Raw genomic sequence first — 23,521 nt, forward strand, 5'->3', positions numbered from 1 at the left:
TATATATAAAACACTCAGACAAATTGATAGCAAAACAGAATTTATTTGCATAATCAGAGTAACAATGATTAATCTCACTATTTGTACAGACTGACATTCTGAGTGAAAAGGAAAGAAAGACAAAAGAATTTATAGAAGGTATGGCTTTGGTTAAATAACATGCCACTACACTGATTTGAAAGGCTCCTGTAACATGATATCTTAAATAAAGAGAAGAAATAAGGCTCTAGAATTCCCTGAACAAGACAAAAGGGCAAATTATAATGAACAGACCCAACCTAGTGGTCATACAGTAGATGCCACTCATGCTGTGGGAAATGATTCGAATTAGTCCTGCCAATTGCTCCTCTCAGACCACCGCGTTCTCGTGTAACAGCCAACACATTTTAGTGGACTCTCAGACAACATGACAGACAGACTGTGGATTCTTACTGTGATCGGGCTGCGTGTCAAATCACAGGCACAAAAGCAAAGAGAGTCTGTTAACGCACGCTGGTAATCCACAGTTGCATAGTTGCAGGAACGTCACAAGCAAACGGAGTACTGTCCGCCGGCTTGTGCAATGCTCAACATTCATTCGTTTCCCAATACAGTAATCACAGCAAATATGTCAGAGTATCTGCGCCACGCCTTCGCCTCTTCATCCCCGAACAAGTGGTTAGGAAACACATTCGCCAAGCACATTCCAGACGATGTAGCTGCATTGAATATTTACAGAAACCCTCCCAGGAGTTAGTCTGAAACAGTAACGATAGTGAAAGAGATACAAACAACGTGGCTCCACCTGTGCGAGACGAGCTTAATTTTTTGCCCAGTGAAAAGACGAGGAATGATCGGACCGCGCAGAATGTCGGAACAGCCATTTGTGGACATTCTAGGTGAAAAATTATTATTTGATACACGTTTGGTTTTACAGACAAGGATACAGACAGTGTAAAGATAACTGTGGACACTGAAAGCGATTAGAGATTGGCTACTCCTTTAAAGAAAAAGTAGCTGTGTAACATGGTTTCCACACTTCTTAGAACTTCATAAACAAGTGTTTTTGATCAATGACTAAACGTGACTCCAGAGTGACTTCACATTTCCCATTCTCTAAATAACCACAAGTTATTTACTGAGTTACACATTTCCAAAGTCATGATGTTTTATAGCAATGTGGATTTATCCAAAACCCATTTTCTTCTACATAACAAGTGTTTAAAAAGTCTTTCTGACATCATATGTGGTAAAAAAATAAAAATAAAAAGCTGACCGCACATTTCCAAAGCTAAAAAAAAAAAACTAAAAAAACAATAGGTCATCTGTTCCCTGCTAAAATGACACACTCAGCCAGTGAGCAAAATTGTCACGCACACACACTTCAGTATCTCATCCAGTCTGAATTCACTACACTGTAAAACGATAGAAACTGTAAAAGTTGAAAAAAACAACGATTTTCGGCTAACCAAACGGAACGGCTGACATCTTACAAACATATAGAAACAGGGAAAAAGTAAAGTTTACTGCCTCCATAATTTGTGGGGAAAAATGGCACACTCCGACCTGGTATTTCTAAAGGTTTACGACACCATTTACATGCCAAACATGTCTTCATTAGATTTGCTGACCAAAAAAAGCCACTTCAAAAATGTTAAGTCAGCAGAAATGTTTTTTTTTTTTGTCTTTTTTTTTCAAAACTTGGCATGAAAACAGTATTCTGCTTCAACAACATGCACACAATCAGTCTAAAACATACTTCCATCATCACCAGAGGAAAACTCTTCTTTTCACTAACAGAAAATATTCACACCTCTTGAACTTTTTCAGTTTTGTCACAACCGCAAACTGCAATGCGTATGCTCAGATTCCATGCGACAGATCAAATTTGAAGTAGTGGGAAAATGTAAATGATGACAGTTTTAAACATTTTTTTGGACTTTTTAGCTGTTTGCTAAAAAGCCATTCCTGGGACAAAGCAAATTGGTGGTGGCAGCATCATACTCTGGGACAGGAAAGTTAATCAGTGTTAATAAGAAGGCAAAAGAACCTGGCTCACTTTGAAAAAGCATATGCTATTTTCCTTAAACTTTTCAATTTTAAACTACTTTGTGTTGATATTTCGCATAAAATCCATAAAGGTTGTCGAAGGTAAGAAAAGGTTCAGAGGGTAATAAATGTTTTCGCATCGCACTGTATTATAATCGGACCCTGCTCACAGCTCTAGCCTGCTGTAGATGTGGTTCTCTAGTTGAACAGTTTGATGAAGCAGCCCTGGCAGTAGGGTTTGTCGTTCTGCTCTTTGAACGTGCCTTTGTTGAGCTGCTTCAAGCAGAAGGCACAGACGAAGTGCTCCGGGTGGAACTTCTTGGACATAGCCGTGATGCAGCGGCCCGTGATGGGCTTCTGGCAGCCGGAGCAGAGAGAGCCGCGGCACTCGTGGTAGTGCACCTCGCAGTACGGCCGGCCGTCATGCTCGAAGAAGCTTCCGTTCACAAACGGGGTGAAGCACACCTGCGGACACACGAGAACGAGCCGTAATTTCGATCTCTCTTCTCGTGAGCGCGACAAAAATCAGCCGAGGGAGAAATTCTGGATTACGAACCCTGCAAACGAAACACTCGGGATGCCAGAGGCAGTTGAGAGCAGAGATGTAGTTCTCCAGGATGGCTCTGGCGCAGCCGCCACATTTCGGAGCAAACATGTCGAAGTAGTCCTTCCTGCAGTAAGCCTTCCCGTCCTTTTCGTGGAACCCTTTGCAGGAAACACAGGAGAGGAAAACGGGTTTTGCATGAGCCATAAAGCAAAAGCGAACATATTGCTAATTCAGAACTTAAACAACTAAAAAGGCTGCACCTTCTGGGCCAAAGAAGGATCCACACTGAGCACAGAAGAAGTGTTCAGGATGCCATGTCCGGTCCAACGCCGTCACGACTTTCTGTACAAAAGAACGGCAGCAAAGCTTACTACACATCAACACTTCTGCTAGAGACGCTCACGTTTTCACAGAATGATGACCCACATCCAGTATGGGCCCGTTGCAGTAGTAGCATCGCGGAGAGAACAGATTGTGGTAATCTTTCTCGCAGTACGGCTGTCCTTCCCGCTCGAAGAAGTTCCTGGAGCCGATCTCCTCCTGACAGTGTGTACACACAAAGTGCTCAGGGTGCCATGTACGGCCCATGGCAGTCACCACCTGAGTGAACAGGAGAGCAGATGGAGGATTGAAACATGTTTGGACCAATTATTTAAGGAGCTTCACAAACACTGCAGAAACACAATCTTCCCAAGTAATTTTTGGTGCAGGTTCTGGTGCAAAAAAGTTGGCATACTTGAAATAAGAGAAAACTTACTGACACATAACTTCAGCAAATTATAGGAGCTTGTTTTAAGTCAATTATTCCTTAATAGCGACAAAAAAGTACTAATTATAAGTCAAACAATCTGCCAGACATTTTTCCGATATTATACGATGAACTGTCTTGTTACCCTGGCAGACTATTTCATCTTGGGGGATTGTTTTTGTAACCTAATCCCACTTTGATCTGTATCCTTTGTTTCTTTGGTTTTCACAATATTGTTTGTTTTCTAGCTGTATTTGCAATTATGCACTATTTTGGGTAAATCTATCAAATAAAATTCCAATAAAATAGATTGAGGGTTATCCAGAGGGTATAAAGTTTTTGTAAGGCCCAGTGTATGAAAAGTTGATTATATCATCTCACCTGTCCCACAATGGGCTTACAGCAGGCACCACAGACTCCTTTAGCAACTGTCTGCACCCCCAGTTTGTTGAGGTCAGACTGCAGGCTCCCAAGCATGTTGTCCAGCTTGTTGACCTGCGTCGGCGGCCCACCTGGAACTCCGGCCTTCCCCTGGGCCATGATCTAGAACGGTTGCAAATAGTTATGTCTTTCTGCTCCACAGAGATGCAAATGAAACAATTAATCACTCGGAGGCTACCGAAATTAAAAAACAGACATCTCTAAGGACGGGTGAACAACAGAAGGGGTAAGAGACGGGGATTCGTGCCTGCATTGGAGGGAAGAATGGGTCATACTCTGTTTGGCAGCCAATAGACACCAGGAGTTTGGGTGCTGCTGGTTGTACTGGCTCCACCGGTGGTGGATGGTTTGGGGTGTGGACAACAGGAGGAGGGGGTTCTGGCTTAGGGATGGGAAGGTTCTGAACGGGTGCCGGCGGGGGTGTGGCTTTTGTAATTTGTCGAGAAGGGGGAAGTGGCTCCGGAGCACGGATGGCTTGTGAATTAAAGGAGGTAGGTGGAGGAAGAGGTGGTGGTGTTGGGACAAGGGGCTGCTGTACTGGGAGTGGTCTCTTAGGTTCTTCTATAACAGCGGGGTGACGAGGGTTAGGGGGAGACAGGGGTGGGAGGACCTTCCTGACAGGGACTGGTGACTCAGGAGGAATTATGATCTGAAGGGAGACAGAGAGGAGCGTGAAGGAAAAGCGAAAGAAGGTGAATTAGCTGAAAGATATTTTGGTTAGACGTCTGAGCACACAGCAGCCAACCTTGTCGACTTCACCGCCCCATCCGTCTGGACGGAAACGCTGGGGTTTGGACGTGACGACGACCCCCTCGGTCAGCCACTCGTCCGACTGTTTGCGGCGCCGCTCCGAGCGGCCGATCCCGAGCTTACCCTGAAGCTCCTCTATGAGGCGGTCCTGAGACGAGTTCTTGTTTACAATGATGGGGCCCATCTTCCTGCGCAGGTGACCGTCGCGGTACATAGGATGCACGTTGGGAGTCTCTTTAGTGCGCCTAATCACCGATTTAATCTAGGAGGGAACGGTGGAAACCTCATCTTACACCCAGATTCACCGTAAACCAGTTCAGGCAACATTCCAGCACACGTTGGGGGTCGTGCATCATGTCCTTTAAGCATGCTTGGGTCATATGACGGCAATGAGCTGAAACCCTCCAAATCCTCTTCAACATGACTGAAGCAAGCAAAATACTCACCAAGTCAGATGCGTTAGCTTCTTTTACACAACACAAGTCCAAGTGTAAGAAATTATTTTTATGATTATAGCAGCAAAAGTATTGAGTTAGCCATGGGTGCAATCTCAATCCAAAAACTGTTAGATGGATGGCTTCTTTTCTTTTGCTTGATAACCAAAATTTATTTATTTATAATGGTAACAAAAATACTGTAAGTAGGAATAGGACCAAACAAGAGATGTATCCAGCGGGAACTAGAACTGCCAGATGGTTGGTCGGGGAAAAAAAACAACTTTTCTCCAATTAGGGGATAGATACCAAACTGTTAACTTGTATCAACTCGCTTCTAGTTGTTGTATGCTAAGGAGTCTCAAACGTAGCGAGTTTTTAGTCTCAGTAGAGTGTCTACATCTATGTGCTTCCTCTGGCATAATCTTTAACCAGCTATTTTAAACACAAACTATTTTTTTGTCATTTAATCAAGAAATATTCAATATCTAAAAAGCCTATTGTGGCTGATACTGATTTTTTTTGTCCAGAAAGTCAGTAAGTATAGCAGATCTGTCAGCAAAAGGGGACAGTGACTGATCAGTTTCACATGTAAATACTGGCCAATTGCACATCTCCCAGAATTAAGGAAAATGGCACCAAATTATCAGCACACCCCTAATTGATAAATATATAGACCAAACAGTAGCTTACTAAATTTTAAAAACACATCATAGCATAGAATACGGCTTGCGACCAGCGTGGTTAATAAATATGCACCAGTTTTTAACTTCAGCCATTTTGAAGATGTTAACAACACAGCTGAAGCAGATGCTAGCATGTATCAGTCTCAGCAGCCAGAACCAAAACGAGCCTGTCGTGCAGATGCATACATGTCCCGTTGCAGAGACTCTGTCTATACTGGGAGCTTGGAGCAGGGGCATGTCCAAGGCAACCTCAGGGGTCCCAGGACACGAGGAGGGGGTCATGGACTCATCCATCCAGCTGGCTTCAGTCAGTGGAGTCATGCTGCCATCTGTGTACAGCCTCTCAGTGAACGGTGTCATGGTGCCGTCCAGTCCATCATGTAGGGACATCGACAGCTCCTCGTCAGCCCAGTCCAGGTCTCCGTTCCCGTCGGTTCCCATGTCTATGGAGTCGTCTGTGATGGTGTTGGTGGCGCTGGCGAACGTGTCGGGTTGCACACAGCTTCTGTCCATGGGCAGGATCAGGTCCTCTTGCACCTCCTGCAGTCCTTTCCCGAGAGAGTGAGCCTCCATCGTTTCTAGTGGTTCCTCTGTATGCGATGTATGACTTTGTGCGAAACTCAGCGCTAGAAGCTTATCTAGGGCCTCGTCAAGAGAGGGCTCCTCTGTAAACGGTTGCTGTAAAGCGAGGGAAGTGTCTCTCTGGGCTACCAGAGTCACCTCTGACAACTGTCTGCTGGTACTGGTGAAGATCAGAGGAGAGGGGATCATCAGCGGAGAGACTGCAGACGGCGGCGAATACGGTGCTGATGGGAGGTGCGGAGAAGATCGAGACGTAGATGCAGGCCGAGGCGAAGGAGTCGAGAGAGGGGGAGTGAGGCTTTTTGAAAGAGGTGGGGAGGTGAAATCTAAGTCCTGGTCAAGAAAACAAGCAGGCCGCTGGCTGATAGATTCAGAAGCGCAGAACGTTTTACTAACGGATGGTGAAAGCCGCTCCGCGGACGGACTGGGGGTTTTGGAGGTCTTGCGCTCCAGGACGGTGTTAACAGAGGTAAGGGAGGGAGTAGTGGCATTGGAAAGGCTCGGGCTATTTCCTAACAAGCTGGAACTAGACGGAACAGACTGACAGAGGACGAGCAGGGACTTTGTTTGGGAGGACAGCAAGGTGGCAGAGACATCTATGACAGAGTCCAGGTCGATGTCACTGGCAGCAGAAAGAGACGAAGTAGGACTGTGGGGTACAAGAAGGTTCGGATGAGGCATCACAGAGCCACTGTCCTTCCCTTCCTCATCTATGTGCAACTCTAGGGCAGCAGATAAAGGGAGGAAAGAAGAGGCAGGTGGGTTGGGTAGACTAAGAGAAGAAGAAGAAGAAGGAGCCGCTGGGGTGATGTAGGAAGGCGCTGGAAAATGGTGAGAGGTAGTTGGAGTCCCTGCTTGGTCTGGCAGAGAGCCCAAAGAGCTGGGCTAGAGGACAGAAGAAGTACAATAAGAGGAAGAGGACAGAGGTTATAAAAACTTCTTTAGGAGAGGCTTGTGAACAGAGGATGTAAAGTAGCCTCTACAACATTTACTCATGCTGACTTGTACCTTGAAGTCAGATAAAGAGGCCATCAGCTCATCCAACTCTCTGGTGGCACAGGAAGCCGACATTCTCGTTTGCTGCTGAGATGCATCCAAATCACTGTGACGTGTGGAAGAGCTGGAAAGCATGAAGGTGATTCTTTTTAACAACAATGAAGCTTAAATCCAAATGTAAATGGCATTAAAAGTAGGGGTGCACCGATAAATTGACCCAGATTTTCTTAATTTTGGGAGATTAGAGATTGCCCGATACTTACAAGACAAACAGATCTTAACCACGGATCTTATCCACATCTCAAAGGTCTGAAAATCACTTTTTACTGTCCTGTGAGAGAGGGCTGACTGACAGACCCAACCACCAGGTCACGTCTGTATGTGTGCAATTAACAATAGTTGCCCCACTGCTGACAAATTAACAACTTTGTCATGATGTTTAACGTTTAAATTGTCATCGGCCAAAATCGGAATTGACAGATCAGACTTTCTAGGAATTGCCAGAAAATCAGTCAAATCAATCAGTGCACCCTAATTAAAACCCCCTGGTTTTAGTCTGTTTTTACACAGAACAGTAAATGTATCCATGTAAAAATATTCTATAAATAAGGCTAAGCAGTTTAATATACTTACATTATCCTAATAAGGCATTTAAAAAAAACAAGAAAAATACAATTTCATTTTTTAAATCCTACAAGCACATAAAACATTGAAGGATTTGATAAACAAAGCTATATAGAGCACTAAAGTATTCACATTTCGACTTTTTCAAGTTGTCTCATTACAACAATGAACCTTCATGCATTTCATTGAGACTTTATTAACAGACCAATGCAAAGTAGTTAATAATTGCAACATAGAAGGATCCCCCCCCCAAAAGTCTTGACAAATAAATCTAAAGCGTATTTATTTTATACGAATTGATCTTTTTATTTTTTTGTCCAAAAATAAAATCCAGTGTAACCAGCTGGTAACTCCCAGAGGAGCTGCAGAGATTGACGTATGCGGTGGAAAAATTTGTTGCCACAACAATTAGTTGTCATATACTCTTTATGGAAGAGCAGTAATTAGAAAGCCATAAAAGGGAAAAAGCAAATATGTGAAAGATGGTGGTCAGATGAGACCAAAAGAAACTTTTGTGGGCTACATACAGAACGCTTTGCGTGCAGGAAAACAAGCAGATTGCATCACTCTGAAAACATCATTCACACTCTGACTCTGTTACTTTGTGTTGGCCAAGCAGATAGAAACTTAAATACGTTCAAGCTTGTGGCTGCACCATGACTAAATGAAACATTTTAATATTTTCATGTTTTGTGGATCTCACTATTCTGAAAGAGTACATCAAAATGTTATCCAAAGTGAACCTTGCTGAAATTCAGCTACACTTGAAAGTTGGTCTGCACAATATGCCGTAAACGTATGGTTTTCTGAGAATCACTGTTTGCAATTTGCATAAATGTGAAGAACCGCCTGGCGTGCAATAAGTGTTTGCTAATTATTGAAGCATCATGCATTCATGCTCTCTGCACTTCGGATACATTTGATATTTAATTAAATTTATTGTTTACTGAAGCATAAAAAGTTTAAAAAGGTGGTGAATGGAATAAAAAACTAGAGCTGAGCTTTATAATAAACTACTTTCTTATTTATTAGTTTTTTTTAGTTTTTTATTTGTGTGTTAAATTTCTTAATCCGGTCTTTGAGTCTGAATTTCGTACGACAAACAAGCAAAAATGGCAGGAAAATAAAAAATCTTGGATCTTTTTGTTGACAAAGCAATAGATTTGTCAACTGATCTCAAACCCATGTGTTTGAGATGGAAATTTTGCTTTTGTTTGTATTTTTAGTAGCTGGATTAATTATCTGCAGACTGTTTGCTATGAATCCAGAACAAAAGATAGTAAAATGTTTAAATATTTGGTTTATTTATCACAAACCATATTGCAATCACGACATACGCAAATATTATATCATGTTTTCCCCAATATCCCGCGCTCCTACTTAGAAAGATCACAATACATTTATTATTTCCTACTCTTCCCTCTATCACCTCTGAGAGTATTGATCTTTCTTCTTATTGTTAGCTTTTCTTTTAACTGCATGAATCAGAGTCGGTAAAAACAGAGGCTGTACCTGGGTGAAGGACTTGAACCCTCCAGCAGACCGTCCACCGGGGGTCGAGCTTCCTCCGGCCTCATCCCATTCCGTTTTGGTTTTTCCTGAGGCGGAGGGCTTACGAGGATGTCAGGAGCGCCTCCATTCTCATAGTGGGTGATACTGCAAGACGGTAAGGGTGGAGCTGCCTCCTCTAAGGAAACGTGACAGGGTGAGTAAATGCTGCTCAACACAAACAGAAGTGAGAAAGTGTCGAACTTCCCCCTTCCCCCGTTTTCCCATTTTCTACAAAGTGGATTCTTGTCCTCATGTCTTAAGATGACGCACCGCAAATACAAGCAGATTAGGGGGAGAAAAGACACAAGGAAAGTACAGACCAGATGCTTTTAATAAAACTTGAGGCGTGTTACTTGAATAGATGTCAAAGAATTATGACATCATCACCATGTTTGCTCGGCAGCCTGCCCCGCATCGTCATTCTTATCATATAAACGCAAAATATTTGTGACAATGCTGTTATTTAATACTAAAATCCCATTTAAATGTGTTAAAATTGTAGCTGTGACATATTTTCTCCAGCATGTCTCCACTTCTAACTTCTCTGTATTCGTTTTCGGAATTTAAATGTCTGTCAGTGTTTTCAGGTTAGACACAAAAGGAAGAAGAAGAAGGAGAAGAAGAAGAAGCAGAAGACACAGAGGTGCAATTTATTTATTATAATAGCAGCTTTCTCTACCTGTGGTAGGGAAGGAAGGGGAGCTCTGCTGCACGGCGTTGAGCTCCAACAGAAGCCGGTCCAGCTCCGAGAGGTTACTGCCCAGGGCAGAGGTGATGGCTGCTGGAGACGAGTCTGACGTCTTGTGTTTGTTAGGAAAACTGAAAAACACACAAAGTGCAACTTAAAGGTAAAAGAAAATGTTTACCTTTAAGTCTGCTTGACTCATAGGACATTCAGAGAGCGGGAGCAACACCTGTAAACATGGTCCTCCTCAATGTGCGACAGCGGAGAACTGCTGCTGTCTCTGGACCACGAGCTCTTATGGGCCGAACCTAAAGACTGGAGTAGATGAGTAAAGTCATTAACATTTTAGGTTTAAAGTCAGAGAGTGCCTCGTGCCCACATAAAGTAGAGACCCACCTGTTGGGAGGAGTGGTGGGAATCTGGCTGATCTGTCAGGGAGCCGTTCAGAGCGTCAGCTGAAGGCGGAGGTGGAACTGGAGGCGGTATGGACGCGTCTTGATAGGGGAGTCCGCCCGTTGGGATGGAGTAGGGCGTCTCATCGGGAAGAAAGACTGGCCGCTTCGAGATGTGGGATGTAGTAGATTCTAGGTCTGCAAGCAGTGCATCTGAAAAGGTGAAATACTTTCTTTAGGTTCCCAACACGAGATCTATTTGGGATATCAGTATCAAACAACAAACAAGTATCAGATTATATACAAACTCTCCATTTAGTTTGACCCAGCATTTTTCTCCAGAAGCGCTCGTTTCCTGAACAAAGAGTCACTGAATAATAATAAATGGGCCAGTTGTTCTCATACCTTTATATTAATATCACTTGATCAAGCCTTTTCTAACATTCAACAATAAGCAATGATGCTGATATTGTATTGGGTCAATATCAGTACAGGCCAAAACTCAAAGCTGTAATATCAATACAGTTTCGGTTAGTGAACACACCACAGTAAGCTCTAACAGCTCTACAGGTGTTTTCAGTAGATAAAGTCAGACGAAGCCCAGAGATGTAGAATCCGTTTTGGCATAAGATTTTGAGACATGTTTGTGTCTTAACCAGACTGCTAGAGTGAGATTTACAGCAGGTAACAGGAAGGCGCAATGCAGCATAGTAAAGCTACTTTGTTTAATCCTGTAACAGTTTAAAGGATAAAATTGTTAAGACTACCTTATATCAGAGGTAGTCTTTGTCTCTACCTCTGATATAACTAATGGTCCTGCATGGCAGGAAGGATAGAAATAAAAAATTTTAACGTCTTTCATAAACCTTATATCAGCTTACCTCTTAAAGTAAAACTGGAATAATCATCACATGAAGGTTAAAGCTTTACAAAGAGAAAAAAAAATCAGATCTAATTTGAATAACAAACCTTTAAACAGATGCCTCACAGCTGATTTATGTGAGGACATGCTGCATTGTGGGGTGGAGGCCAGTAAACTCCCTTATGTGAAGTGACGGCTCAGTGACACCGAGTCTGTCGTTCCAATGTGTTTACAACAAAATCAACACAGCAGTTTCCACAGCATCATGTCCAAAGCTGTCTAAGCCCTGAGCAGAATTTCCTTTGCAACATACAGTTAAGCCTTCTGCACACCTTTTAGAAATATATAACATAGAAAGTTTATACAAAACTTTGAGCTCAAGAAATAAAGTGAAAATGATCAGACAGGATACAGAATACAAAACCCCAATTTACTGCATAAATTTCAAACATGTTAAATGAGAGTTTCTCTAGGAGAATATAAATCATCCTGCTGTGTGTTAATTCATGCCTTCCTAGGAGTCCTGAGAAGCTGCACCGATTGCAGTTTTCTGTCCGATCACTGATTTTTAAAAAGCCGGTCCTGCAGATTCTGATTTTGGCCAATACTGATATTTTTTAAATAACCAACACTGTCAGGTGTTATAAGGCCACAAAACAGCTTCAATTTTCTAATCTTATTCTATTGGAAAACACTGAAAAATACCAATGAAACAATACGAACTTGTTTTAGTTGCACATGAAGTAGTGGTATTAAATATAAATGAAAAGTTTGGAGCATTGCCATCCAAACTACTGAATTAACTAAGCAAAAATAAACAAATCAGTTTCTTTATAGTTTTCACAGCCAGTCCGTTTGATGTGGCACTAGTACCTCTGGACCATTATTTACAACTAAATCCCCAGTCAACCTTCTAGATTTCTTAAAACCACACCCACTGCTACTTTCTCCACTTTTATTTGTACATTTATTCTATTGAAGTGTGGATTTCCATTTAGCTTTACGAGACAAACTTAACAAGACAGACTGATAACAAAGAGGCAGGCAGGCAGAAAGCATTTCTGAACGGCGTCCAGGGTTGAGAGGGTACAAAGTTATCCTCCTGAGAATTTGGTGCAACTCCAGAATAAAATAGACCCTTACATCACACCATCCGTCCGTCCATCCAGTCAGCCTCCGCCTGACCAGAATAGACTGCCGTCACCAGCTGCATGCCGTTATGCTACAATGCTTTTGACATGCCATCATCTGCTTTAGATGATCCAAAGCTCACAGCGGCTTTAAAAAGCAGCGTCGCTTCAATCCTAGAACATACAAACTTGTCTCGATTTAGAGTTTCTTTATGACTGCAAAGTTTTATTTCCCATTGATCTAGAAAGTGGTTCAAAGATTAGCAAAGATAATATTTCACACTTCTCTAGACAAGAACTTCCACATTTAATCCTCACTCTTCATCATCACCATCTGTGGTCCAAAGGGGAATCCTGCCCAGAAGCCAAACGTCCTCTGTCCTGCACTTTGACGTAAACCATGCGGGAGCTCAGGCCTATTTAAAGCGGTAAGCTCAGTGAGTAACCATGTCTGTGCAAATGTGCCGAAATATCCAGACCAGCTCGAAATAATCTGCACCTGGTGCTGACATGCTGAACAAGGCCCGACTTAAATTGACTTTGTCGCTCATAAAACAAAGCCCGCACATAGAAAAATGCCACAAGTGGTTTTAGGACAAAGGTGAGCCGTAAAATGCGCCGATCTAAATGTAGCTGTGGTATCATATTTCTCTTACCAGGGTTTTCAAATTAAACACGCTTTTGGACTTGCTATACTTGTTGTACTGAATTCCTAGAAAGTTCCTGTTGGCCTTGGCAGAAAGGACGGAAATCCTGCCCAAGGATTGCAGAGGCACTTGCAGACAAAGCAAAGTTCTCCAAACTCACCATCGGCTGCTGATATGACACAGCAGTGACTGGAAATATTCAAAGTTATTCTTAAAGAAAACTGTGATTAATTTTTTGGAAATATGAAAAGTTATTTTCTTACTTTATCATGGTTTTAATGTGATCTTCATATGAATCCGGTGCCATCAGAAAAGGTTTTCAAGGAGATTTCTGGGATAAAAATACACTTTATCCTTAATGAACATGTACTTTATTATTTTATTAAATTATATATTATAAATTAATTAAAATCAAGAGCATGTCTCATGCAGATCACTCACTATTTAGGTCATTATGCAAATTGTCAGAAACCAACAACAGACAATGCTGCTGTAACACATGAATAATTTCCCTTTGGGTACATAAAGTATTTTTGAATGAATTATTTTGCACATTGAACTTTCATACTTTGTATGACACCATGATAAGGATACTACCGCTATTCCTAAGGAAAATGATCCAAATATCCACCTGCCATGTTTTTGAAAATATTTTTTAAAAATAGTCTTTAGAAAAATGTTGTTAACAGTGCTCCACAGTGTCATAAAAACATCACAATGCCATATTACCATGGAATATTGCGATAACGACATAATAATAACCCACATTTCCCTCTACAGCATCACAGTGTCTGACCTTTCTCCTCAGGGTTGCTTAGATCTTAGAACATCAGATAAGAACATGAAGGATGAGGAAATCCCACCCAAATGGCTGAATATGTCACTGTAATGCAGAGTTTAATGCACTACAGCCTAACAAAAATTACATTCAAGCAGACCTGTGTGGTTCTAGCTTGAAATGAATATTTAAATAGAAAATTTAATAGATTATTTTCTGACGACTATTTTTGTTTAGCCTAGGCAGAATAGTTGGTGCTTATATTAAAAATAACAGCAACAGCATAAAACACAAGTTTTACACTATAGAAATTGCACACACCTATATGAAAGTGAATTATTTTTGTTGCTGGTTTGACATTTCTATTATTGTTGATGTAACATATCCTTGTTTAGTTTCATTTCATAGAAAAAAAATCGATATTCATCCGCAAGTATCGTAACATCCAACTGTTACCTTGCTCACTCACTGCTTGCTTCGCCTGGAGAGTGATTAGGTCATCAGGCTTAGAGTGATTCCTTCAGATGTTAAGTGTTGAGGTTAAAAAGGTATCAAACTATTCAGAGCAGGATACTTGGTGAACTTTATTTACTTTACAAATGCATGTAAGCTTCAGTTTGTACCGTTTCAATTAAAAGAAACAAGTTTTCTCACCACTTCTTTGATTCATTTTGTCCAGCTGTCGACTTTAAGTATGTGCCCCTCTCGTCCTCGCAGGACACGTCCTGGCAAAGATGCTACTTCTCCAACGCTTCCAACCCTGATATTTCCTGACAGAGCATTTCCAGAATCTCAAATTCTCTCAGACCATTCCACTCAATCTCATCCCTCAGTTTGTATTCCCGTTGATGCAGCACCAGGATCTCCTGCAGGAGTTCGTCCCATTCTTTCCTCAGCTCCATGTAGCTGTTGGACTTTTCTTCACCGATGTGGTCCAGAACCTCAGATGAAATCTCTATGTCAGCTTGAGTAAGGACCTCAGGGCCTTTGTGAGCTCTCAATTCTTTTTCTTTTTGAAGCTTCAGTTTCAGCTCCAGCAGTTCTCGACTGAGGTCATTCATTCCTCTTTTGTGATTTTCTTTGGGAATCTGGATTGGCACTGGACATTTGTGACAGACATTGCGGATTTCTTCCAGTTTCTGCATGAAATGGTCTGTGATTTGAGCAGCCTGTTCAGCTTTAGACTCCACATTCAGCTGCAGATTAGTTTCCACCTGGAGCTGGCGATTCAGTTCTGGAAACACATGAGTGAAAACTTCTTCTACTTTTAAGGTAAGGTACAAGCAGCAGACTGATCATCTTCTACACCATAAACAAATGCGCTTACAGCTGCCGTTTGAAACCAACTTACGACCAATGGCTTTGTTCGGATCTGCATCCTGAAGCTCTTTGAGCTTGTCAATTTCTTGACTCAGAGTCATGTTCTTCTTCCTCTCTGCTTCAAGCTTCTTCCTGAAGTGGTCTCTTATTTCTGCATTTTGATGGTGGAGTTCTTCGTTTTCACCAAAAAGAATGCTCAGCTCCTTCTCATACATTTCAAAGAGGTTAAGCGTATGCTCACGACTCCACAGGTTCTTCATGTTTGCATATTTCCACCCTGAAATGCTTGCTGTCCCAGCGCAGAGGGAAGTGTGTCAAAGGCCTGAGTTGATTCCCTGTAGTGAACTCTGAACTGCTGGAAGACCCGACTGCAGACATTTGCTGCGTCGTCATAAGGATCCACAGGACATTCTGGCGTTCTGTCCACCAATCACAGCAGAGACATTCCTCTCACTTGTTCCGTTCAGATTGGAAAGGACATTTCCATCATAAAATATCTGAACATTTTACATCTAGTTGGATGTAGGATTTCAGAAGAATATTTAATCACGATGCTGTTGCTGAAAATTAAAAGGTAGCTCACAGTTATCTTTCATTTTCCTTTTTTTATATTTCATATCGACTCAACCACTATTCATGAGCATTAGCATCTCAGCCAATAGAGAACGTAACATGCAACTGGCAAAATGTTATTGCAACCAAGCAATCCTTTGCAATTACAATATTGTGCGAACACACAAAAGAATTTATTAATTATTTATTAATTAACATTCATAATCAAACATTTTTCCCTATAGAAGTCTGAGCCAAAAGGTATGTTCATGTAATACACTGCAGTATAAAATTGCAGGAAAATTTTTTAAAAACAGACATCAACATGCAAAGTTCTTCACTTTTACTGAATCTTAGATTTTTTATCTCATATTTCAAACAAGTCGAAGCAATTCGAATGCAGTTTGTCCTACACTTGATTCAGGACAAACTGCAACTTGATTCAGCAAGATATGACCAATGACAAAGAGAGCAGAAGGATTAGTGAACTGAAACACTGATCGTGTGGGAATCATTAATTTGACCTTAGTTGTTTCAGCTAAACGACATCAGTTTGTAAGATAAGGCTTTGTTTTTGAACTCAGCACTGATCAGTCTTCTCATGCTCCTCTGGAAATGCAGAAGCAACAACAGCAAATGTATCTTATAAATTATGAATGAGTCCTTCGTAAAACAGCAAAGTAAAAATACGTCTCACTAAAGGAAAAAAATATTAAGCCTCGTGGAAATTATTTAAAATGACCCAAAGTGATTTTTGGACCCCCCCCCAAAAAAAAAAAAAAAAAAAAAAAAAGATGATAATATATTTAAAAACTAGACTGGAGTATGAAGAGTATGCGACCTGAAATGCTTTCAATTTGTTTTGCTTTATGAAAGAAAACAAACTTATACAGAAAAGTCTCAAACTTACAGGAACTTAAAAGCATCAACAATCCAAACAGCAGTGTGGGCCAAGTATCGCTCTAATCTTTTCCATTCCAGACAGGGGGTGGTGGGGTGGGGGGTGTAGCAGCCACAATGGATAAAGTCCAATTCTGCTAACAGCATCCTGACTCAATGGCTGATTGTGCAGCGGTCTGAAGGAATAAAACTGTCGTCAAAAATGAAACGACTGGATCAAATTATTTCAAGCGACTTCATCTGACTCGAGTCAAACAATACACAGACTTGCAGTGGCGCTGTCAGTGGACATAACTGCGGTCACGCTGCGGTACTGTATTGTGTTGACATTATACACATTCTTGAGGCAGTGGGCACATGTATAGTCTTGACTTTGTGCACCCAGTGTCCACCCACTCACGGCTCTGCCACAGTCCTGCGATGTTTATCGGATGGGATGAAGGCACATGGGGAATTCCACACATTCCTCCGTCCACCCTGAGAAAGAAACCTCTCAGGTAGGGGCATGTGGAAAACAGCTCTATATGCAAACACACAAACTTAATCTAGTGAAAACTTTCATTAAGGTCCCATCTTTCTCCCCCCCATCTCCCCAAAAGCACCTGGAGTCAAGAAGACACTCAATACTCAAAGCTATCCACAGCATGCTTTGAATTCCACAATAAGGGAGATGCCTGTGTTTTTACTGCCCTTCACCAGACAGTGGGGAGTACACGAAACCAGAGCACTTAGATCTTTTTCATCAACATGTGGGCGACGGTGAAAGGTCATCAGGGTCCACAGCTCACCTGTTTATACCCAGGGAGCAAAAAAGAGCAGAACTGGCTCCGGTCCCAAACGGAAACCCTATCCTATCCCATCAGGCCAACCCAACGTGATATATTTATAACAAACAAGAAAAGCAGGGGCCGGAGTGAGGCGGCAGCATGGGAGATACCGAAGAGGGAAATGACATCAAAAAGGTGACGGAGTCGACAGAGAATCTAACTTTAAAGATTAAAGATGGCTAACTATTGTTTTTTACCGCGCAGTTTAAAAAAAGAGAATCCCAAAGAGACAATGGTTGAATGGATGAACGTTAGTAATGGCATACAATCAGTGAGACAGAGGCATCATTTAGCGATTGCTAGCTAAAAATACCCTGCCAAGCAGAGCCATGTAAGAAAGATGACACTCCCTTTGAAAGAGTGCTGGACCAAAATAAAAGTGCTTCCCCACAGGACAGTAAATCAGATCACAAGGGAAAGTCTAGCGACTGATGCAGCACTCGGTCACCGAGGACAGTCAGAGCCAAGGCGTGGATGAAAACCGTATGTCAACGAGGAACCATCTGGGCTGTCTGCAAACTGTCAAAGATCGGCCATCTTGTCATTTACGGCATGCGAGTGCTTGTTAAAAGCACATTCGTTCTTTCAATAATATTTGTTCCACGCATTTAAAAAATTTTTTATCTATGATTGCGTTGACAACTATTAAACATACGGGATATTTAGCGTATTCCAAATGTTCTGCTAACTGCTGCCAAAACGATTTAATATAGTGAGGATGAAAGATGTAGAAAAAGTAATTTGAAACTCCAACCTCCATGTGCTAGAAATTGTTCAATTAGATCAAATAAATGAATAAATCAGTCCCTCCAGTTTTTTTCACAATTTCAAGATAAAAGTCACACAAAAATTGTAATTTTGACTTTATTTCAAACGTTCCGCAAAAATTGTCAAAAACATTGGGTTTGACGGGCTGCACAGTGGCGCAGTTGGTAGAGCTGTTGCCTTGCAGCAAGACAGTTCTGGGTTCGATTCCCGGCCCAGGTCTTTCTGCATGGAGTTTGCATGTTCTCCCAGTGCATGCATGGGTTTTCTCCGGGTACTCCGGTTTCCTCCCACAGTCCAAAAACATGACTGTCAGGTTAATTGGTCTGTCTAAATTGCCTCTAGGTGTGAGTGTGTGTGTGCTATACTGATGAGCTATAGTCCGTGATGGCGAGTAGCTATTTAAATTCTTTAAAGAATAGAAATATTTGTGTCCGTTTGGTATTTTTTCCTTATACAGAACATCCTTATCGCTTTCCTCTATATGTCGATTTTTAAACAAAATTCCTTTCAAATATTTCCAAAGTAGTACCGCAAAATTTGTGATTTTGAAAGCAAAAAAGAATCATCATAAAAAACTGTGAAATCCTGGAGTGACTGATAAATATTCATCCATTCACTGTATATAGAATAACCAATTAATCTAACAGGGACACATAACCAGCTGACAAGTCCTCTGCAGATTCAGATTTCTTTTCCGACAGGTCAATAGGTCAGATAGGGCTACCGGGATTAACAAAATTTAAAAGAAACGAAACGAATGAAAGCAGAATCTTTTTACAACCTTTTAAGTTGTAAAATTAAAAAGTTTGTGTTTCGTTTTCCTGTCTTTGTACAGCGAGTGTTCCCAGCTGCATACTTCATGCAAGGCCAAAGAGCTAACAACTTTATACAAAACAAAAACCATTATTTCAATTAAAAAAAACATAAAAGTACAGTATCTTTATCTACAAGTGTTTATAGACTAAACATTTGAATCTCTAATTTAAACTGATGAAAGAAAACTGCACTAAAATTTCATAACGTACTGATAATTTGCAGAAAACCAGAATGATCAAAATTCAACAACATAAAAACTTTCCACTCACAAGAAAAAAAAAGACAAAGCCTGTTTATTAAGCGAAGATATTTTTTTCACACGCAAATCCAACCTTAAGGTGGCATGCATCGATAATTTGTAGAAATTCACAGATCTTGACGTTTTTAAGGTTTCAGAGTGACGTGCTGATTTATTTTGTGAAATAAAAGCATGAGGATTTACATCAGCCTTATTAACCTGATATCAGTCAGTGCTTGTCTTGAGCCAAGATCTGAGGTCATGTAACTGGAAGGGCATGGAAACAGCATGTGAGAAAGAAACAGGAAGCGACTGAACGGAGCTACAACTGGAACAACAGTATGGTACACCAGCAATTAACAGAGGAAAGGCTGTTCTGGCACCCGGCTCACAGACTGTAGGCCCGCCGCTGCCCCCTCCAACAGCCTTCGATGGCCTCCAGCACTGAGTCCGCTCATTGTTTTCCTTCACTGTTTCCTGAGGATGTGAGACAGGCTCTGTTGCCTAAGCGATGAGGTCAGTCACGCAGCTCTTTCTTCCCCAGACCTACAACAGGATGGGTGTGGATCAGGGACGAGCCTGATTTACAGTCGGGGTCTTCTTTCCAGCTTTGCAGGCGAGCCCACTGGTTAAGCATGGTATGCGCTAACCCTCCAGCCTTTCACAGGGTGATGACGGCTCGTTCGCCAACACAAACTCTGCACTGTTGACTCACAGTGAACCGCTAAAACACCTTTAAAGATTTTCAGCATGTAGTGCAAATGGTTTAAATAATGCCGCATCATGATCTACACACCCAACCAAGTCTTCTTAGGGTTTTGTAATAAATGTAAAAAAAGACTCCGTCTCTGCCAGGAGATCAACAGGTCCTCCAACAGCTAAGGTTACAGGCCTGCCGTGTGTTTACAGATGCATTAAGGTGTTGCTATGTGCTTCGGTTTACACACAGATCTATTCGTGCTTCAATAGGTCTGGAAAAGGTGTCTGAGGAATTCCCTCCGTTTCTAACTATAAACGGCATTTGTTACCTGCTGGGTTCCCAGAAAATCTCCCGAATCGGATTAGAGGAAAACTGTTTCTAAACACGGCGTCGGCTCCTCGGCTAAAAATTAAGACGGAAACAAAGGAATAAAACAGCAGGAATTTAGTGCTACCTGTTAGCTTAAGGGAGAAAAAACTTTACGGTTATAATCAGAGGTGGTACCGCACGACCTTTTCTCCCCCCAAAAAATGCATCAACTGACCCTTTCTTTGTGTTAAGTCGGTTTTGTCCTCTTGTCCATATTACTGACAAAAACCTGAAAACTTCATCCACCATTTCTTGTCGTTTTTCCACACCCTGTCCTGGCTCCCTTTCACACTAACCTGTGCTTCACGCTGAGGCAACAAACCTCCAGCAGAAAAAATAAAGTAAAACCCCCCACTGTGAAGTCTGGAGCACATTTCCAGCACATTCTCTAGAATGTCAACACTATGCCGGACCTGGAAAGGGGCACTAATGTAGGGAGACTGAACTCTCCCAGGCATTTCAATCATAGCTTGTATTAAGGTCACGATAACAAATTTTGCTGAGAAATAAATTGTCACAGAAGTTATTGCGATAAACGGCAATATTGTTGTTTTGAGACCATTTTTAAAGTAACTCAATGGTGATGGCATAATAATGCAAAAACACATTTTCAAAGATCATTAAACTCTAATGAACATTTAATACTGGAACTGGAAGATATTTTTAATATCCAAAATAAATAAATAAAGCTACAGAAACAATAAATAAAATGAATTATGAAGTCTCTGTAAACAAAATTGTCTTCCAGAAAAAGGGCTGGTTAAGACCAAAGCACCAGACAGGAGACTTTTGCCATCCAGTTTTTGTCAGAGAGAAAAAGAGAAAAACGATAAATTGTGCAAATGGACATTTTTGAGTTTGTTTCAATTTATCATGCAATTAGCCGATTTATTGCTTATTGCGACAGTCTACTTCTACTTTCTGATAATCCTGTGTAAAAGTTCAGCAGTTCACAGTATTAGAAAAAAAAAGAAACAGAAACCAAACTGATTTAGTTTAAAACAGGGCAACAGACAGAGCGCTCCGACACATGTTGCTCTGAGGTCCACATCTGGGCGAGGACTCGTTCCATAAGGCCACATGCGCGCCGAAAACGAAGCTGGGCCTGGTTGCCACCTGGCCCAGGTTGTAAAAAGGCTGATTGGAGAATTTCACTGGAAATTTCTGACTCAAGAGTCAGCAAGATCACATAAATCACACAAGAAAAACAACAAAAAAGATCAGCAAGATCACATAAATCGCACAAGGAAAACAACAAAAAAGGGTTAAAAGATGATCAGGTTTCTTTCTAGATTCACGTGAGCTTTTATCAACCAATCCTGTAGCTTTTTTGGCTAAAAGGTCAGTAATGAAGTGTGTTGTTCTTGCATACTCAAGGAGGGATAAGGAAACTACCACTGTGAGACACTTGGGAGTCATTTAATCTACAAGTTTTGACTTTTGCTCTAAAAAAATGTCAAAGCTCAATGTTTTTAACAAAGGGTTGGAAGATTTCAGGTGGGCAGACGGAGACTAACTGCGTCGCCGCCAGAGCAGGAGAGGTGCGGCGAGAGGTGAGTCATGACCTCGCGGGTATTTGACCTTGGACCCCGAAAGAGAATGATGCTTGAAATTCCTCAGCAGCCTCGCCCCCCCCCTCTGTCTTCAGCAAGCTGTTCAGAGGAGCTGTAAGCTCCCACTCAGTCAACAATACATCCTTTCAGCAGCAAGAGCATCTAATGTGGCCTGGAGGTATTCTCACAGCAGGCCAAATGCTAAAATGTGAGCCACCGTCTCTCCACTTAAACAATTACCAAATCCATTTAACTAAAGCTTCCTCTTTGAGAGGTCAGAAAAGGAAGGGAAAAAAACTTCACAGATTCAGAGGATTAGCATGAAGTGAATATATAGTTTTATACAGATACAGTTGACATATATGAAATTGTAAGTGGAAGGAGATAAGACAGTTTGTGGTGTACCTACCATGTCTTACTTTTGTCAGTTTTCAAAGCATGAGTTAAACGATGTTGGACGGATGGATGAATGTAAAAATGTAGAAATATTTCCAACACCAATGAGCGCAATTAAATTTATTTTCCAGCCTGTGTAATGAACGCATTGACAGGTCAGTGTTTGTACCAGTCACGTCACAGAAAACTAAAATTGCGGGTGTTTTCAATACCCAAATAATCAGACAAATTGGGGGGAAAAAAACACTAAAACTATTGTTTGGTTTTCCCCACAACCACAATGTCCAGATTTCTAATTTAAAAATCAAGTATTTTCGTGAGTCGCTGGTTGTGTTTGTTTTTTGTTTTTTTTCCCAGTAACATCTGCTCTATCCCAGTAGTTTTAAACAGCCAGAGTGAGGGCTGAACTCACATTGTGCTGCCTGAGCAGTCTAAATACGGAGGCCTGTTGACTCCACCACTTCAAAGTTGGAATGAGTAGCCTGGGGCAAGAGCGGAGGAGTTCGCGTTAAAGCTCGACAACAACATGACAACTGAACATCTCCTTCCTTTGGAGCGATATATTGGATCAAAAGGAGCTGCGTATCATTATCGGAGACATAACATGAGCGCGAGGGAGAGTTCAAACAGAGGTGGTAGTAAAAGGCTAGCGATGTCCAGTCGCTAACTCACTACGATGCTTTTAATAAACAAATAGGAGCGAATTATAAAATGTGTCAAACGACTACTTCTTTTTCTCGCAGGGCGCGGTAAGATTTCTGTCTACTATTAACCCACTTTTCCAGGGAGAAAGAATAACCTGAAGTTTACTAGAAATACTATTTTAGACACCAAATCTCGACGAAACGTAACTGACTCCTCCACCCTGCTGCCCGTTTCTCTTCATAGAAAAAAAACGCTCCGCTTTCCAAAAGCAAGCTTTGCAACTTACCCAGATCGTCCATGGTGACTGCCTGGTTGTGTCCGGCCTGAGTTTTCTTTCTAGCGACCTTATCGACGGTTTACAAAGTCTGAATCTGGCTCTTCAAACTTCTCCACTCCTGCTCCACAAGTTCAGTCAGGATAGGGACTCGTGAACGCGCAGCAGTGTGTTCACGTGTAGCTTACCCAGAGCGCCTGCATGCTGCGGTTGAAGCTAGGTAAAGAGCGACATCTGGCGTCCAATAGCCAAAACTACATGTTTAAAGCCAACCATGTAGTT

General features: G+C 41.6%; 1 protein-coding gene across 3 annotated transcripts; it reads right to left on the bottom strand.

Moving 5' to 3' along the window:
* Positions 1-23: 23 nt before the first annotated feature.
* Positions 24-23,427, bottom strand: LOC103469714 (paxillin). 3 transcript variants are annotated; one of them, XM_008417582.2, is made up of 14 exons: positions 23,252-23,421; positions 10,469-10,677; positions 10,302-10,387; positions 10,067-10,206; positions 9,349-9,523; positions 7,225-7,336; positions 5,821-7,101; positions 4,510-4,776; positions 4,012-4,413; positions 3,705-3,866; positions 3,002-3,175; positions 2,836-2,917; positions 2,585-2,733; positions 24-2,493 (listed from the first exon to the last, which is right to left on the bottom strand). In XM_008417582.2, the coding sequence occupies exons 1-14, from the start codon at positions 23,262-23,264 to the stop codon at positions 2,227-2,229; spliced, it is 3,519 nt and encodes a 1,172-aa protein (XP_008415804.1). In that variant the 5' UTR covers positions 23,265-23,421; the 3' UTR covers positions 24-2,226. The 3 variants fall into 3 exon arrangements, with proteins under 3 accessions (XP_008415804.1, XP_008415807.1, XP_008415806.1); XM_008417585.2 differs by lacking the exons at positions 4,012-4,413; positions 4,510-4,776; positions 5,821-7,101 and having other exon boundaries at positions 23,252-23,414; XM_008417584.2 differs by lacking the exons at positions 24-2,493; positions 2,585-2,733; positions 2,836-2,917; positions 3,002-3,175; positions 3,705-3,866 and having other exon boundaries at positions 4,320-4,776; positions 23,252-23,427.
* Positions 23,428-23,521: the final 94 nt, after the last annotated feature.

This window comes from Poecilia reticulata, linkage group LG9 (assembly GCF_000633615.1).
Source record: "Poecilia reticulata strain Guanapo linkage group LG9, Guppy_female_1.0+MT, whole genome shotgun sequence".
NCBI classification, from domain to species: Eukaryota; Metazoa; Chordata; class Actinopteri; order Cyprinodontiformes; family Poeciliidae; genus Poecilia; species Poecilia reticulata.

What these genes read in the sequence shown, in the direction of transcription:
- LOC103469714 (XM_008417582.2), bottom strand. An exon ending in CCCACCACTCCTCCCAACAG is followed by an intron (nt 10,388 to 10,468) that starts GTGGGTCTCTAC and finishes CATCTACTCCAG; the next exon opens with TCTTTAGGTTCGGCCCATAA. An exon ending in CCCTTCCTTCCCTACCACAG is followed by an intron (nt 9,524 to 10,066) that starts GTAGAGAAAGCT and finishes ACGTTTCCTTAG; the next exon opens with AGGAGGCAGCTCCACCCTTA.